This window comes from Plectropomus leopardus, chromosome 18, assembly GCF_026936395.1.
Source record: "Plectropomus leopardus strain MGB_pleo_1.0 chromosome 18, ASM2693639v1, whole genome shotgun sequence".
Classification (NCBI taxonomy): Eukaryota; Metazoa; Chordata; class Actinopteri; order Perciformes; family Serranidae; genus Plectropomus; species Plectropomus leopardus.
The window spans coordinates 18,284,980-18,302,161 of record NC_142193.1 but is presented as its reverse complement, the minus strand read 5'-3'; the positions used below and the strand labels follow the sequence as shown (position 1 = coordinate 18,302,161).

General features: G+C 39.4%; 1 protein-coding gene and 1 long non-coding RNA gene across 2 annotated transcripts in view; one reads left to right on the top strand and one right to left on the bottom strand.

The window, feature by feature from the left end:
• Positions 1-5,327: 5,327 nt before the first annotated feature.
• LOC121956204 (transcription factor Sox-9-B-like) lies at positions 5,328-9,262 on the bottom strand. Its single transcript, XM_042504339.2, has 3 exons — positions 8,520-9,262; positions 7,881-8,128; positions 5,328-7,552 (listed from the first exon to the last, which is right to left on the bottom strand). Exons 1-3 carry the CDS (start codon positions 8,945-8,947, stop codon positions 6,795-6,797), a joined length of 1,434 nt encoding a protein of 477 aa, XP_042360273.1. The 5' UTR covers positions 8,948-9,262; the 3' UTR covers positions 5,328-6,794.
• LOC121956116 (uncharacterized) overlaps positions 8,789-17,182 on the top strand; it is an 80,481-nt gene continuing 72,087 nt past the window's right edge. The window contains exons 1-4 of the long non-coding RNA XR_015779622.1: positions 8,789-8,926; positions 9,207-9,404; positions 10,043-10,118; positions 17,034-17,140. This is a non-coding gene — a long non-coding RNA (uncharacterized LOC121956116). The remainder of the gene's footprint in view (positions 8,927-9,206; positions 9,405-10,042; positions 10,119-17,033; positions 17,141-17,182) is intronic.

The following is a 17,182-nucleotide window of genomic DNA, read 5'->3' as shown; positions in this document are numbered from 1 at the left end:
CATGATAAAACACAGGCTTCAACTGAGGCGTGCACTAATACATGAGTTTATGCTATTGTTTGCCAAAAATATAGGCTAAAATATACACATTTAAAGTGCTACCATCTCGTAACATTCACTGACTGAGTCCTCCAGCCACCCACTGCCAGCCCTCACCTACCTTCCTCCCAGTCTGAGCTGGAGCTCATGAGGCCTCAGACACACTTAATGGGATTATGGTAATATAATTTTGTGACGCTGACCTCGGGCCGGTGCCAGGTTTCTTCCACATCCTCAGACAAAGGCAGGGAGCTCACCAAGGGTTCCAGTAGGCTGGCCCAGCTCGGCCTCTTGGCACAGGCCGATGTCCTCATGGGCCCAGCGCAAGATGGATGGCTGCGGGGCAAAGTCTCACTTCCTAAGTCTACTCAAACAGGGAGCGAAATCAAACGGTGGCAAGAGGGGATTGTAAACTTAAATAAATATCATTCCCCAGGAGTGAGTTGACTCTGATGGCTGTTGTTCAGGTAACTTTTCTGATTTAATGTATACAATAATCAATACGCTTCAGGATGGAGGAAATGTGCCCTGCCTTTGCTCCCGACTTGAATCAGCACATAGTAGTTTTTCAGCTGAGGGTGTAGCTTCCATGGAGACCGCCTTGTGGTCAGCTTGTCTTGCTCGGTGATTTAGCAAAGGTTGCCTCCACTCAATGTTTGTTATTGGTTTAAGAAAGGATTTTATGGACTGGACAATTTAAAAGCAACTCTGTGTGGGTTAATTCAGACTGTCCCTGTGGGTAATCTAAACAGAGGAAAGGTCAAAAGTGGCAAAGATAATGCAGTAAACTGGTTATAAGTCATATGACATTATGTTTAAAATACAAACACATATCTGGATATGATTTCATGTTCATATTTGCCTTGATTAGACCATATTACAAACAGTTTTTCTTGAAATACAGTAACAGCAACACAAACACACCATGCAGTCAATGTTTGCCTTTTCATCTTCTTTCGTCCTATTTTACTTTGTTGTGCATTTTATTGTTGTCCAGTCTCTGCGGGTGTATCACCAGATTTTTTTTCTTCCCCTTTTCCTTTTCTTTTCCTCTTCCTTTTGCCTTCAGAAAGACCACCCATAGGGTTCGGAGGGGGCAGACGTCTCTGTGGAATAATAATGGGGTCGTCCTGGGAAAATTGCCCATGGAAAGGCCTGTCTGAAAAAAAAAAGAAAGAAAAATTTGGTCTTGTTTCCGATCCTTCTCGGAAACATTCATCAGGGCACTCCTGCTGTTCAGAGGGGAACAAGGCCCCGATCCACTCCCTATAGCTGGGTCACTCTGCAACTGCCAAGATGTTCTGAGCTGAGGTCAGGAGGCTGGAGCACACGCTTTAGAGATGATGCTTTATTTTTTTTTAGAATTAGAATATACAGTAATGGCTCGCAGTGTGTATTTCCTAGACTCTGAATATCTGATATAGAGTGCCACAGGTATGATGTTTTTCTGTAGGCCAAGCCAGAAGCTAACAGCGCTCTGTTTCCCTCATCAAAAAGCCTATGGAATTTGGATTTTAGATCTTGACAGAAAATAAACTCTGTGGCAGACAAACGTTTATGAAACTTACATGTTTTGTTCAGCAAGATAATCTTCATAAATGTAAGAACACAAGAGTCAGGAGTTTTGAAACCTAAATGCAGTCACCAGAAGTAAAAAGCTTTTGCGAGGATAAAACTACACTATGACTGCGTCGCCACCACTACGAGACTGCAAAGCCAAGTTTGGCTGTATGACATTCTGTAGTCTCATTTAGTCTCCTGTTAGCAACTGTCGTTTAAGACATAAAATCTTCAAAGTTTGCAAGCTGGGTATTTGCTCACATACTTTATGTCACAGAACAAAACGTGAAAGTCTTTTAAGCTAGTGTTAACTAGTATAAGCCTCTAACAGAAAAACTATTAAAAAGAAAAAACTGAATTTGAGACGAGGGAACCGGAGGTGCTAAAATATGGATTTCCAGGTTTTAGGACTAATTTTTGGGGTTCTCTATTACACAGTTGCTTTGAAATTTCTAGTAAATTTCAAGTTAAAATTCATACTATGATAATTATTATGTCTCTTGACAGGTTGCTGTGTGGAACATATTAAGTTTATCATTATGTTTGGGCTGCTACTGGGCAAGGCAGTCTGTGTCCACCGAAAAGCCCAACAAATGAGTCACCGTGGTCTCACACAGGGAAAGCCTCAATCCTGATGTCATTTCCTGATTGGGTGACGCATATGACACACTATTCTGATGAAACACGATGAAAGCACCTATCACTGCTCTATGTTTTTTATTGACCACAGCAGTTGCTTCAAGTAATTTAACCGTATTTCACACACAGCAAACGTCTCTTCTCTGACTTTATTTTGGTACTTTTTCCCCTTTCTGTCATTCCTATAAGGGGAAGCAAATGTGTAAACACTTATTTTCTGTTTAAAAAACACAAGTAAAACAGACAAGCTAATTTAGGCTCCTTGTGGAAGGGGTCATGTACAAATACTGTTAGGCTAAAGCAGCTCTTATTATTCATTAGACTAATTATTTCCCGAAAGTGATAATATGATCACCCAATTTGAGTTTATCTGAGCTCATGATTGGTTTTCGAAGAGCTGGACTCAGAAATGTAAACTTTTCCCATTTTCCCACACATGTAGCCTATGCTGCCAACAACCTGAGAATGAAACAATTGAGCACAAATGTTCTGGTCATTGTCTGGAGCTGGAGGAACATGGACCTGTGTTTACCAAAGTTGACTTTTTTCCATGTTTTGCTGAACTGAAATTTTGGCTCCAGAGTAACTCAAAGGCAACATCTTCCATCAGGAGCCAATCATGTCCTGAGTACTAAGTTACTATGCATCTGCTGGAGCCAGCTCAGACAGCATCAGGACATTGTGATGATGACTGTTGCCAGTGGTTTGAGTCAGGCACGATTTCATTTACATTAAGAACTCCTCCTAACAACTGTAACGTCAATGTTTGTGTTAAAAGTGCTTCATAATTCCCTTCAAATCAATTTTCTGACAGGCTGTGCTGTTTTTCCTATTTTCCGTTACTCTGAAAAGATGTAGAGATCCAGCATCTTAATATCATGTTATTCATTAACACAAGACAATAAAAGTTTCTGCTCTCCCCTGAGCCACCACTAACTGGCCTCCCTTTGCCCTGTTGGGCCCTGAGGCCCTGCTGCCTCACTCCAGGTCTGAGCCGCTGGAGATCCAGTGATGGATGAGCCTCAGGGGGGCTCTCTGTGGGAGCTGGGCTTCACACACTCGTTCTGCTCCTCACTGTCACAGGGGAAGATGTCAGCCCTCATATTTAACCAGACACGGCAGAGTCAATCCTGCAGTAGGACGCTGTCTTGCATATTCATATGTTTTGATTTCCTTTCTTTCTTTTTTTTGCTAGTTTATATAACCCAATACTGTTTTAATCAGCGGTGGGTTCCTAGCAGCAGCAGTTTGAAGCAAAGTTACCAAAGAAGATTTCGAAGAAGAGAAAACAAAAGACAAAGTGGAGCGTAGTAAACATCAGACATTTTATTGTTTTATCTGCACCACATCATTGATAGTACCAGGATTTTAAGTAATAAAGTACACTGTGGATACCATGTTTAAATCTGAATTTGCACTATATATAGTAATAGTGACGCATGTCATTATTCAGTGAATTCCATGTGGTATTATGTATCATAATGGTGTCATTTCCAATTGCTACGCCTTAGCAACTGTTTTCCGACCCCATAGCAGGTTGATAAATACATATAATGCAATAATTTGAGCCACAATGCATTTTAAACCAGCAGCTGCCATTTATTTATTGATATTTAAGACACACTATAATTTATCAGTATTATTTTTTATGCTTAGAGTTATTGGTCATTGTTTTATCTTGTGATTATCTGTAGTTTTACCTTCAATCTTGTCTTACTGTTTTGAATTTAGCTTTAATTTAATGTTTTATTTTGTTTATGTATAGCTGTTACCAAGTAACCAAGCATAATTTCATTGTACATCTACAGTGACAATGAAGTGTCTTATGTCTTATCTAGGGATTTTGTCATTATACCGATACAATGGCATACAAAAGAAATGTTACACGGCATCACTTTTATCATTTTGAAACCCTAGAAATGCACTGAAAATGTATTTTAGACTTTAACCTACAAAAACATTCATTTTAAACAGTATTTTTTAAATATAACTTTGCAATCAATGTCTGTATTCTATGTTAACCAGGCAATTAACATGTATAAATAAATTAGTATGATAGGAGTCTTTCCTTTATTCTGCTTTACACATTGGTGAAACATTTGCCATGAAAAATAGAAGTCTGCTTCTCTATTTCAGGGGAACTCATCAAGAAATGCTGAGAGGAAGTGACACAGACTCGAGCCGGTGAAAATATGACAATGAGGTAGAGTGTGCTTCTCTTTGGTTCTTCAAAACTGTATTTAAATGCAATTTATCTCCTTTTTATACCAATTTCGCTTTAATAAGTAAATCTTGACTTGACTTTTTGGATACAATGCTATAATCATATTTCCATTTTTATGAAGTTGCAAATAGTGTGATCTGTTGTACGATGAGTTGAGGGAACTTAAAAAAATTAAAAAATAAATATAAATGAAAAAAACTGTCCAGTCATCACAGTGAGGTGAGATGCGGTGGTGGGTGGCAGAGAAAGGTTCAGTTGAGTTGATGCGAGGAAAGAGACGTCATCTGTGAATGCGCCTCAAATTTCAACACAAAGCTATACTACCTGATTGTGTTTACACTGTCACTGATTTATTAAGGTCAGCTCTATTCCTATATTACTTGGCCAGTAATGAATAAACAATATTCAGTGTCTAGTTTGTTTCTTTAGGCAGTTGTGTAGACAGGCAGGGGAGAGGGGTGTGGACATACGTGTTCTCAATAGGCTGTGGTAATAACGGACTTGTGACCTCATGGTCTGAGAAGCCAGAAAGCAAAACCACTGCTCCCAGTACCACAACTGTAACATAACGATTTTTTGTCCACTTCACACTGGTCTAATGTTAACCTAAGGTAACTGCCGACAAACTGCCTCTGATCTGTGTCACTTTTTTTTTTTTAAAAAGTGATTTATGTTGTTTTCTAAATATATGATTCAGATGAAGACTGCTCCAAAGGGATTCAGATTCAGTAATAGTGCCTCAGATTTGCTGGTTTTCTGCCAGTAAAGGGTATCCTGGCATAGCTGGTACAAATAAACCTACTATAGTTTGTCTAACAAATACTACAAGAAACATGCTTATAATTAAAGGCACAAGATGATCACATATTTCTCAGTGTTTTGTTTTTATTGCAAACAATATAATACAAAAGATAAGCTTTTAAGACAATGCCATGTTTACCTACGGAAACTGCATTAAGGAGATGACGAGATGAGAACTAATGATACAGAATATAAAATGAGGAACACAACTGTTTTCTCCAAAAACAAAAAGCATCCTGTTGATTCCAGCAAATTCTTTACAAAAACAGCCGCAGCTTCCATATCCATTAATTCGTTAGAAAGGAAAAAAAAGAGAAAACTTCCAGTTTTTCTTTTTTGTTTTTTCTTAAGAGAAAGATTCATTATGTAATTATAAGTAATCTGTACATAACTAGATCATGAATAAAAGAAACTTTTATACGGAAACATTTACAAATGATAAATAAACAAATTTGTACCACATGACAGCAAACTAGTCCACTGAAAACTTTTCATCTCAGTTAGCTGCTGCTGAATTAAAAAGATAAATTGCAAATAGTTATTTTCAAATAAAATTAATGCTAAAGAATAAATTAAGAAAAAAAAGGTTAGGATTAAGGATTGGGGCTGTAGAAATGACAGAAGCAGACCAGACTCAGACATGCTGGCTGCTGAGGAGAATCAGGTCAAAGGTCACTTCCTGCATCTCCTCAAGCAGGAAGTCGGAGCTATGCTGTGGTTTCGACACTGCAGTGCCAGTGGATGGAGCCTCCCGACTGTGGCTCCAGAGGCACCAATGGTATCAAGGCAGTACCCAGATAAAAGCAAGCATTGCTTTTTTTTTTACATCTAGCAACACAGTAAGGCCCCTAGAATTGCATGACACCTGCTATAGCGTTTCCAACATGATAATTTGAGCTAAAGCGAAGAACAAGAAGCAGAAGATTTGACTAATTCACTGATGACACGGTCATATCATGGCCAAAAATTCAAATCTATTTCCAACCTGCATTGCTCAATTCTTGCATCTCATGGGAATTACAATAAAATATGTACAGTACAAAACGAATCAAAGCAGAGTGTAGGCTGTATAAGACGACAGTGTCAGTAAACAGTTTCTTACTTCTGTACAAAAAATACATTAGTGAGAAGAAAGGCCACTGAGGGTGTTTTTACCCGCTCCTTTAGATGTGTTAAACCTTTAAATGGTGACAATGAGGATGCTGATGACACTGATAATGATGATGATGATGACAAGAGAAGAACACATACACAGTACATACTAAGATATTTATAGCCAGTATGTCCTCACAGAGGATTTAGCTTTTTTTTTAAAACATTATATCTAAAAAAATATAATCACAATTCCAAACAATACAAAAGGCACTGTTGTGAGCCAATCCAGAGATATATTTTCAGTACTATAAAAAAAGTCCTTGTCATGTTTTTCTGTTGGCAATGAAGGGTGTGTGTCATGGTGGCACAAAGGCCAACGGACAAGAAGTCTGTGCATGAGATGGGTGTTGTACAGTCAGTGCTGAGGGCTGCCTCCTCAGGGCCTGGAGAGCTGTGTGTAAATGGGCTGCTGCTCCCAGTGCTGCGGACTGTGGGTCTGGGGCACAGAGGGCACCCCAGTGGTGTCGGCGATCGGGGTGTACATCGGCCTCTGGCTGGGACTCATGTAGCTGAAGGTGGAGTACAGGCCGGAGCCTTGGCCCGCCGCGTGGCTGTAGTAGGAGTTGGCACCACTTTGGTGGTCTGAATAGTCATACTGTGCTCTTGTGATGGAGGGGTAAGACGAGGCGCTGTAGTGCTGCAGGTTGAAGGACCCATAGGTGGCATGCTGTGGCGAGCCCTGCTGCTCACTGTAGTGGCTTGGGCTCAGCTGCTCTGTCTTGATCTGGGTGGCTCTCTGTTGACCCTGCTGGCCTTGCTCTCCTCCTCCACCCAGGGTCGTCAGAGAGTGCTGCTGCGGTTTGGACATCCAGGCGTGGGCCCCGACGTTGGCTGCCTGGCTCACTGAGGAGCTGCTGATGCCGTAGCTGCTGGTGTAGCCAGCCTGAGCCGCTCCGGTCACCCCAGCGTGGCTGTGAGGTGGCAGGTACTGATCAAACTCATCGACGTCAAAGCTCCCAATGTTGGAGATGACCTCGCTGCTCAGCTCGTTTATGTCCACAGCTCCAAAGTCGATATTGAGCTGGCGGCTGGTGCCCTCCTGCATGGGGCGGCCCTCACGCTTCAGGTCGGCTTTGCTGGAGGGGAGGTCTGTCTTGGGGGTGGTTGGGGGTGTTGGTGGGCCCTGGGACTGACCTGGTAAGAGGAAAGACAGAGTTAGCTTCACTGTTAAAATCACATTTACCTACATAGGTGTTAAAGTGAAATACCAGTATAAATGTAAATGATTTAGGAAGAGTTGGCACTATACTGACAGGTGTATCTACATGACGGCTTGTAAAACCCACTAATCATTAATCATCAATCATTAACATGTGTCTGTTCAAGGCCCCTAAAGGCTTCTTCTTCTTAGTCTTTCGTTTTTAATCAAACAGTGCCACAAAAAGTCACTAATAAATTTGGTAAATTGTTTTTTTTTATGTATCTTAATTTTCTAATATTATTTCTTTATTTATTTTCTTACCTGAGTTCTCTCCTGGTGAATGCACCTCGCCCATACTGGACGCTGGAGAATCGGCCTGCTGCAGCGCCTTGAAGATCGCATTAGGAGAGATGTGGGTTTGCTCGCCGTCCTCGGGGTCGTTTTGCCCGTTCTTGACAGACTTTCTCCGCCGTGGCTGATATTTGTAGTCGGGGTGGTCCTTCTTGTGCTGCACTCGCAAACGCTCGGCCTCTTCCACAAACGGGCGCTTCTCTACCTCGTTGAGCAATCTGAAAATATCACACAGAATTGGTCATTTACATGAAAACTCATTCAAATTGACAACACGCACATGGGGCAGTTGATTAATTAGTGCATTTGACTGAATTATTGCATTTATTGATTTAATATTAACAATCAAAAAATTAAGCAGCTGAAAAAATCCACACCATCCCAATTCTTTATGCATGCACTTGAGAAGTGTATCCAAAATCACAATATAAAAAAAAAATAAAAATAAAAATAGAATAAGAATTGCATTTGTCTAATAAATTCACAGACTGTAAAACGCGACGTGAAACAGCAGGCAGGTTGTGCATTTCAACGAGGAAATATTGCGCTGCGCACAGCGGCGCGTAAAAACGCACTGGAAAAGGGATAGAGGGTGCAAAGCGAACCTACCTCCAAAGTTTGCCCAGGGTTTTGCTGAGTTCCGCGTTGTGCAGATGCGGGTACTGATCGGCCAGCTTCCTCCGTGCAGCTTGAGCCCACACCATGAACGCGTTCATGGGTCTTTTGACATGAGGTTTGCTTTTACTGGAGCCGTTAACGCGCACCGGCATTGGCACCAGCGTCCAGTCGTAACCCTTCAGCACCTGGGACACGGCATCTCTGATACACACGGGGAACTTTTCTTCCTCGCCCTCCTTCTTGTAGTCTTGACCCAGGAGGAGGTGGTTGTCGGACGGCCGGGTGTTCTCAGTGTCCGAACCGGAGCCGGACGGGCACGGCGAGCCTGCAGAGTCCTCGGACATGCTGGGACTGGGAGCGTCAGAGTGACACTTCTCCTGTTCTTCTGTCATCTTCAGGTAAGGGTCGAGGAGATTCATGCGAAAATATTAAAGAACAGCTTCTCGCAGGAAAAAAGGGGAGAAATCCTTCTTTCTAAATCCAAGTGGCCGTGCCCAAAGACTGCACTGACAGCCTGTGGGTGCGCACAGCGTGACTGGAAAAGTTGAATCCTTTGAAGTAAAAAAAAAAAAAAGAAGTCAAAAATAAAAGTTTTTCACTCTCATTCGCCTTTTTAAAATTTCGCGGATTGCAAGTGATCGCTTTCTATTGCCTAGCTTTGTAACTGTGCCTTTACAGAGACATGTGACTGAGAGGTCTGCTCTTGGAGGATTGCTGAAGAGTCTACAGGCGCAGGAGGCGATGCCTGGATTTATGTTTGACGGCAAGGAAATGATTGGGGGAAACTTTTTGGAGGCGGAGACGTAATCTGACTCTGCTCTGAAGAACTCTTGCAGTCAACAACAGCGAAAAGCCATGCAGCTCGAGTAGAAAAAGGTGTTTTCCCCCTTCAGTATCTTTGGTTTCATTTAACGTTTAAAATTTAATGCATTAAAGTTAAATACTACTTACTGTGAGAGAAGTATCAGTTGATTGGCTTTAATTACAAATATTTAAGTACAAATTGTTATGTGGATCATTTTAATATTTAAGTGTTATCAAGGGAGACTAAAAAATACACATGTGAATCTTCTTTGATTAAACACACAAAATCAGTATGAGCAACATTGCAATTGGTCTTTTTCTATAAGAACTTTTAGAAGTATATAAATAAATGTCAGTTTTTATAGTTCTATAGACTTTATTCCTTTTCTTAAAATTTTACATAAATTATAGGCACGTTTGTGTATTCATACAATTTTCCACCAAACTGACAATCCCTTGCTTTGCAGTTTGAAGTCTGAAGAATGTAAGTTTCTTGTCTGAGTGCAATAGTCAGCTATTCATGTGATACACTGTTTGGTTGATTTTGAAATAAAAACTAGTTCTAACTTGGGAAAATATATTTATTCCTAGCGTTGATAACTTTGATTTCGTATGACAGATCCGCATTTTTACATGCGGGCAGTTGTCTAAAATGTTTGTTGCAGTTTAGTCTGAGATGAGAGGCGTCTCTCTCTCTCTGCTCTGCACAGGGACCTCAGGGGCCAACAGGGGGAGACAGCAGTCCAGAAACTTGGGAGAAAGCCTCGCAACTGTGTAGGAGTTGCAGTGAGTAAAACACAGTAAAGAGGGTGTTCCAAAATCATATTTAAAAATGTAAGTTCCCGCTCAACATTTATATTTTGAGCCTGCCTCTTTCCGGCAGACGAATAACTGGCGATGGAGCTGATTTACAAAATAAAACATAAATACTTTAATGATGTTTGTTATCGAAAAGAATCAGCAAAGGACATGACTGCATCTCCAGCTTTATCCATAATATCTTTACACAAACTGCTCATTTACAAAAAAAGATGTTGCTTTAAATTCATGACTTAATTAACTGGTGACGTTATAATTGTTGATTTCTAATTTGCAACAACGTTAGGCTATACATGACAGGACTACAATTTTTAAATCACTTGTTATGAATATATAGGTCTATTAGAATAATAAACAAATATATGATATATTTTATTATAATATATTATATTTTTAATATATATAACAATATAATAATCATAGTAACAATAATAGTGATTATAATAATCTTAATAATAACGATGATAATAATAGCCTGGTAATAATGACAATCATAATGCTATTACCTTAACAATACAGCCTATAAATACATTAACATAATATTATATGTAATACAGATTGAGTTTTCCTCAGTGAACGCAAACACGTTTGTAGAACAAAGTTTGTAGAACGAGCGGAACAAAACAAACGTGTTGCAACACTAAAATCTACTTTGCTGGATTTGCTCCAACACTTGTTTTCGGTGGACAAAGGACACTTTGTTGAGAGTTCAGTCACTATAATCCATGTATTTAATTTTAGAAACCAAAACCGACTGTAAATTATAGGGCTGTAACGATCCATCGATCTGCATAGATACATCGATTAAGTTAAAAGCACATCCCCTCTGGATTGTCTTTATGCAGCAAAACGTTTTTCTTTTTTTTCGTAATTGTTTAAATGTGCTTTCTTTAAAAACTTAATTTCCTGTTTTTTTCATGTTGTTTTCATATTGTGGGTCTTAAAAAGTGCATCATAAATTCTGAGTATTAAAATCATTATCATAACCTGTTATTAATTAAAATATTATTGTTATCGTTATAATCTTAATCAGACCTACTTCGCCCCTTGCCCATTCACCACGTTGTTTCAGGCACATTATAAAGGCTTAATGAGGACAGCCCAGTGAAAAATATTACATCAATACCATGGTGAGAATTAGGTTAAAATAAAGAGGCTCCCAGTGACAGAAGTGAAATGTAATGTTGTCACACAAGATGTTTGCTCACACTCACCCTCCTTTTTCCCCTCATATTTATCGCCATGAATCCTTATATGATTTCATGAAATATGAAAATATGTACAATGTGTTAGACCCACCACTGTGCATATGATAATTCTTACATTTCAAACATGATGAATTGAAAACATCAGCTGTCTTAAAACATCCCCTCATGTTTTGGTTAACGTGCAGATTATGATCTTAGGCTACAGGCTACAGATGGTTATTGTCACTCCTATTAGAGAAGTATAATGATATGAAACGGGCTATTTTCACTCTATTATCCTACAGAAAACAGTCAGTAGTAAATATTAGCCCAAATACACATAAAACACGATCAAATACAATCACAAAATCCTCATATAAGAAACAATAACAAATATGTTCTCTGAAAAATATATAGTCTAAATTCAGGGCAAAGATGTGATTATAAGCCTGTGTATATAACAACAACCAGCACACAGCTCAGTGAATGGCTTCATGTTCACATGATCGTGTTTTGAGGTTGTTTCACCTCATACAGACTGTGGATGTGTGATGTAATAAAACAGCTGATTCCCCAAATAGCGCCGATGTCGCGCGTCACTTTAGAAATAACCGCTGCAAAAAATTGTGGGACGGATTCTCTTCCTTAATTTGGTAAGGGACGGTCCAGTGTATCCTATGTTAAAGGAGATTATAAAGGAAGCATTGGTTCACCTTTCCTTAATATCAGGAGAATTTGAACAGCACTTAACCTATCATGGCAGCGGCTCAACAACTTCCGGTTCATCTCGGTCAGTTCCTAAACTAAAAGAGGTGTTGGACCGCAGCAGATGATGGCGAGCAGCCAAGACAAAGATGATGATGATAGCGCTGTTTACTGGGGAATAAATCATCGGTGTAGAAATGTTTTGTTTTCGGAGAAACTGCGAGTCAACAGATAGAGCACGTCATACGTAAACAAAAGCTGGAGTGAGGAAACATGACGTACCTGCCGGCCACTTCACTGACATCTTGCTAACACGTTAGCTGCTCTGTTGCAATGCTACAATGTTGACTGAAAAAAAAAACGTGCATGTAGACTGAAAACCATCCGTGCTGTTCTGTCGGGAGATGCGGGGACTTAAAACCAGCGGTGAGTAAGACAAAGCATAAATTATAGGAAACTGTTTAAGTTATGAATAGAGGAAAAGTCCGTTAGCCGCTAAGCTAATTTCTGCAATGTTAAATGCTTCATGCTTATGCTAATAACATTAGCATGTTGAGGGTGGAATATGACTTAAAAAAGACAGTTGTTTGTCTGTTATCCTTGATAGTTATTATTGAGTTTTATACTTTAGTGAAAAGATGTTGTCATGAAGTTCACAGACTCATGCTCTTTAACTTTAGGGGTTATTTTATTCAGGAAGCAGACAAATGAACAGGCTGCATATAAACACTCATAAGTATGTGTGTGTGTCTGGACTAACTTAACCTGGTTGTGATGTTACCCAGAAGCCTTTGCTTCACCGTGATTCACCAAATATGTTCGCAGTGGTGTAACACACATACATGAATGTCTTATAGTGAAATCACATATATACATATCTATAACAGGATCACATTACAGTTGTTAATCCATGTTTTGAGGTTTTTCAGAGAAGTTTGTCTTCAAGTCAGACAGCCCTGAAGCTTTTGGAAAAAAGATCATATTTTGAATTAAAATGAAAACATTTTTTCCAGAAAACATTTTCAAATAGTGAACCAGTTTAAATTATTTCCATTTATGTGTATGATGTTTTTTATTTTTTCTGGCCCAACACAAAGAGAGTGGTGGCAGCTTCTAACCGACTGTGTTAAATGAGCATATAATATCGGCCCAAATCCAATTGAAATCGTATCATGGTAGACTTTGCAAAATAATTGCAAATTGCAAATATCGTATTGTTTAAAATTTCATATAATATTGTATCGTGATGGAACCAGCGATTTACACCCCTAGTAAGTTATGAGATGACGTATAGTCGTAAAAGTTTTCTATTTTTATCACAATTCTAACATTTTGGTTTGGAATTAAATTGTCAAAAAAAGAATAGCAATTTTATTAGTTAGTCTAAGTAAATATGTGTAATCATTAAAGAAAAGGACACAAACTGAATGTTTCTTAGACAGAAAATATTTGTCACACTGTCTAATAAATTTGTCTGCTGATTAAAAAATCTTACCAAATCTTTTCCCTTATAAAAGAGGTAATAAAAACACCGAGTAACTGTGGGATTTTAAACATGTAAGGCAACTTAAATAGAAACTTATCTTTATATGTTACAGATCTGACAATACATGTGTATTCTTTTTAAATATTTTTGAAATAATGTCTAAATACTATAAAATTAGTTGCATGAAATGTATCTTTCTGTGGTGGTATGGATTTATATCTAAAAATAAATATTTTTCCAGTAATGCCACCTTTCTCTATAAAAGGGCAGTGGTTCAAGGTTTCCTGTTACAGTCTTTCAGTCTTTCTTGACCCTGACATTTTCATTAAAAACAGCCTAATATGTTGGATGTCAGATGTGCCTGCTATTTCTGCTCTGTGTCTTACTGTGGCAGACTTCCCTGTCAGCTACCCTGCATTTAGAAGACATACAATTTAGAAATGTTGTTCTTCCAAAGTTCATGTGGGTGAGGGGATTGGAAAAACTGAGGTTGTGTTTGTTTCATGGGTAGCTAGATATAATTATGCTGATTTTGTAACACTTCAAAGTAACCTGATTCTCTATACTTGAAGTGAAATCCTTGATCCATTTCCCTCAATAAAGCGAAACCTTAGAGGTGCCTCTCAGGGTCGCAGCTTACGTCAAGTAGCAGTCAAATGATACTCTTATTTTTGTAAGTACAAAACAACATACTAGGTCTCATCAGTGGGTTAATATTTGATGTAATTTTCAGTTTTTATGCTGAGCTCGAGAGGTGACTGGCCTCAACATGCAGAGGAGGAAACCCAGTGATGGCTATAACACAGAGGCATCAGAGGTGTGGTTGGGCATGTTCGCACCCCCGCAGTGCTGACTGCAGAGGGTTTGAGGTGCCCTGCAGATTGCTTTACGGTGGAGAGGAGGGGGACACAGAACCTCAGGGGCCAGGCTCGCAGCTTACATGGAAAACCCGCCTGCAGGCTGAGCAGGTCTTGGGAAACTTCTCAGCTTGACTTCGAGCCATGGCGTCAAAGTTTTGAGGCAAACACTGGGGGTAAACTGCCAAATCATGTCTTCCACCTCTCCTCGCTCTCTCAGATTCCTCTGCAAATGTTTGAGCAGACCGCCTTGCTTTTTAAAAAAAACCCTTGTGTTGTATGTGTGTGCATGTGTTTGTACAATATGAATTTTTGCTCTTTTGCTTTTTAAGAGTTTTAATTTTTTTTCTTTTGTATTATTTTTTTAGAGGAAAGGTTGGATTAAGTGCTCTTTGTAAAGAATTTGTAGAATCTCAACCATGATTAAGCATTCATTAGGCTATGCAAAGACCTAAAATGCTAGAAGAAGTGCATGAACACCTTTTCTGTGTTTAAAAAATCTGCCTTGAGATGCATGAGGAATTAGAAAACATCACAAGGTGACAAATAGTGTGGCAGAGGTGGCTTCAGCCACTCACAATCGACATAACACCTGTCTGAGACTTTCTGCAACTAGTGCCAACTGCCCTAGACATGGCAGAAGACTGCAAGAGGGAGAACTGAGAAAATCCCATGAGCGAACCATTTGAACTTTCCTTCCGGCTGCTCCTGTTGTCGGTTCCTTCTCGAAATGACAGTTTGCTTGTTAAATATTGAAAAAGTATATGCCAGTTTGGTTGCAGAACCGTACCCTCGCCCATCGCTAGCCAAAGTCTCGTGAGGATGAACGAGCTGTCCCTAGTGTTTGCCCAACCAGATCAGAGCGCTTCGGCCACGGGCAACTGTTGACAAATGGCATTTTGCAGAGGGTAAAGTTTAAACAGGACTTATCAAGGCCCTGACACCCTCAGAAGGATGGGCTGCTCTTCCCTGCTCTGACTCTCTCACACCTCCCTGATACCCCATGCAGAACCACAACAGCTCCGAGTGGCTTCACCAGTAAGACTGAGGGGCGAAGGCATGCAGACACTTGGAAATTGCAGCTTTCCTTTACACTGTAAAATGTTGATTTAACGTTAAAAAAATCCAGGAAACCAGTTGCTTTGAAAGATGTTGGTAAATATAACTGTTAATCTTGATTCATATTTACTTTATATCTAATTATTAACTTTACTTAAAATTAAGTTGTACATACTTAATTCTGTGAAGCTGTTGCAACTTAAAAATGACAAATTTAATTAAACCAATCTAAGTTTTAGCAACTTAAGTAAACCAAGTACACTACATAAATTAAGATTTATAATTATATTATTTTTCTCTCTTAAGACAATTGCTTTCCAAGACTATTTTATGTAAGATCAACTTGTTACATTTTACAGTGAAAATTAAGAGAGAAACGTTTTTTAAGTTTGCATATTTTGAGATATCCAGAAAACACTGATACATATTGAAAAAGTATAACGATGCAACACTGCAATGAAGTTTTAATTTCAAATCGTACTCTGCCTGTACAAGCCGTGTTAAAAATGATAACCACCGGTTTCCGCCTCCATCATCAGGTCAGATAACACAATAGATAGTTCAGCAATGCAACAAAGGACATCCAGCTGGGAAACAAATGTATTCTGGCCTTCACCTCTGTGCGCAGCAGTGTGTGGTAATTGCTGCCGCACGCTTTCTTGTATATCTTCTCCTTTCTCTGGCCTCCTCTGGAGATAGTGCCACTGTAATCTCAGCCTTATCTGCTCCTGGCTTTTAGTAAACTGAAACAACGTGGGCTCTCATTGATAGTGTATCTGCGGGGAAGGAAACGCACGATGGTCTGGGAGAGCAGTGGAACCTATAGTTCTTGATAAATATCATAGTTTTATGTTAAAAACACAATTAAGCAGCAACACAGCATAGTTTCACTTATATTTCAATTTCTTCAAATTAAATCTGTGTCTTGTTCAGACTTTGAGAAGCTTCAAAATTCACTTTCCAACCTTTCTGACATTATACCTGAGAGGCACGCCCAATATTGAACTCTGCTGAGTGACTACAAGGTCCCCACCGTGCCTTCAGGTGAGGTGACCTCTGAGTTGGCTCAAATGACAACAAAATGCTAGAAATGCAGAGTGTGATCTCTGCGGGTCACTCTGCTGCATTTCCTATAATAGCGTCTGACCTGTAATTATGTCCGTATGACAATGGCTCATTCTCAAAGTGCTGACAAAATGACATCACCCGGGTCTTTGCAGAAGCTTTGGGGGCTCGAATCCTTAGCAGGGGTCCTCTAAACAGAGAACAAACAGTGTTAAATGTAATGATTTAAATGATATAAAACATATCTTGTGGGGTCACCATTATTTGCAAAGCTACAAGACTAAAGAGAAACTATGTAACCTTTGAAAAAAGACCAAATAACAAAAACTTCATGTTGCAAATGGAAAAGATTAATTATTAAATAAACTCACCCTTTCCCATGTACACAGAGAGATTTTGCTGCTTGGTCTGGTATGACCAGAAGGACATGGTGCATAATGTTAGTGAACTTTAGATATTTCTTGGTAGCGCGTACAACTTTTTTTTCCTCATGCTTTTTTCTACTTTTATTATCCTTTCACAGAGATTTCAACCACATTTCTTTATGGAGAAGAGAGTAAAACCAGGTTCAAGCAAACTCCATCCACATCAAAGACAACGGCATGCAGCTGAAACCTTCAGGAAATGTTGGTAAGTGGACCTTAAAAGAATACTGCAACATCTAAATGACCA

Bases quoted from the DNA above. Each gene is read 5' to 3' on its own strand.
- LOC121956204 (XM_042504339.2), bottom strand. From the start codon at position 8,947: ATGAATCTCCTCGACCCTTACCTGAAGATGACAGAAGAACAGGAGAAG. The intron at 8,129-8,519 runs GTAGGTTCGCTT...TGATATTTTCAG, and splicing joins ACCCTGGGCAAACTTTGGAG to ATTGCTCAACGAGGTAGAGA. The intron at 7,553-7,880 runs GTAAGAAAATAA...TCCTCTTACCAG, and splicing joins TTCACCAGGAGAGAACTCAG to GTCAGTCCCAGGGCCCACCA.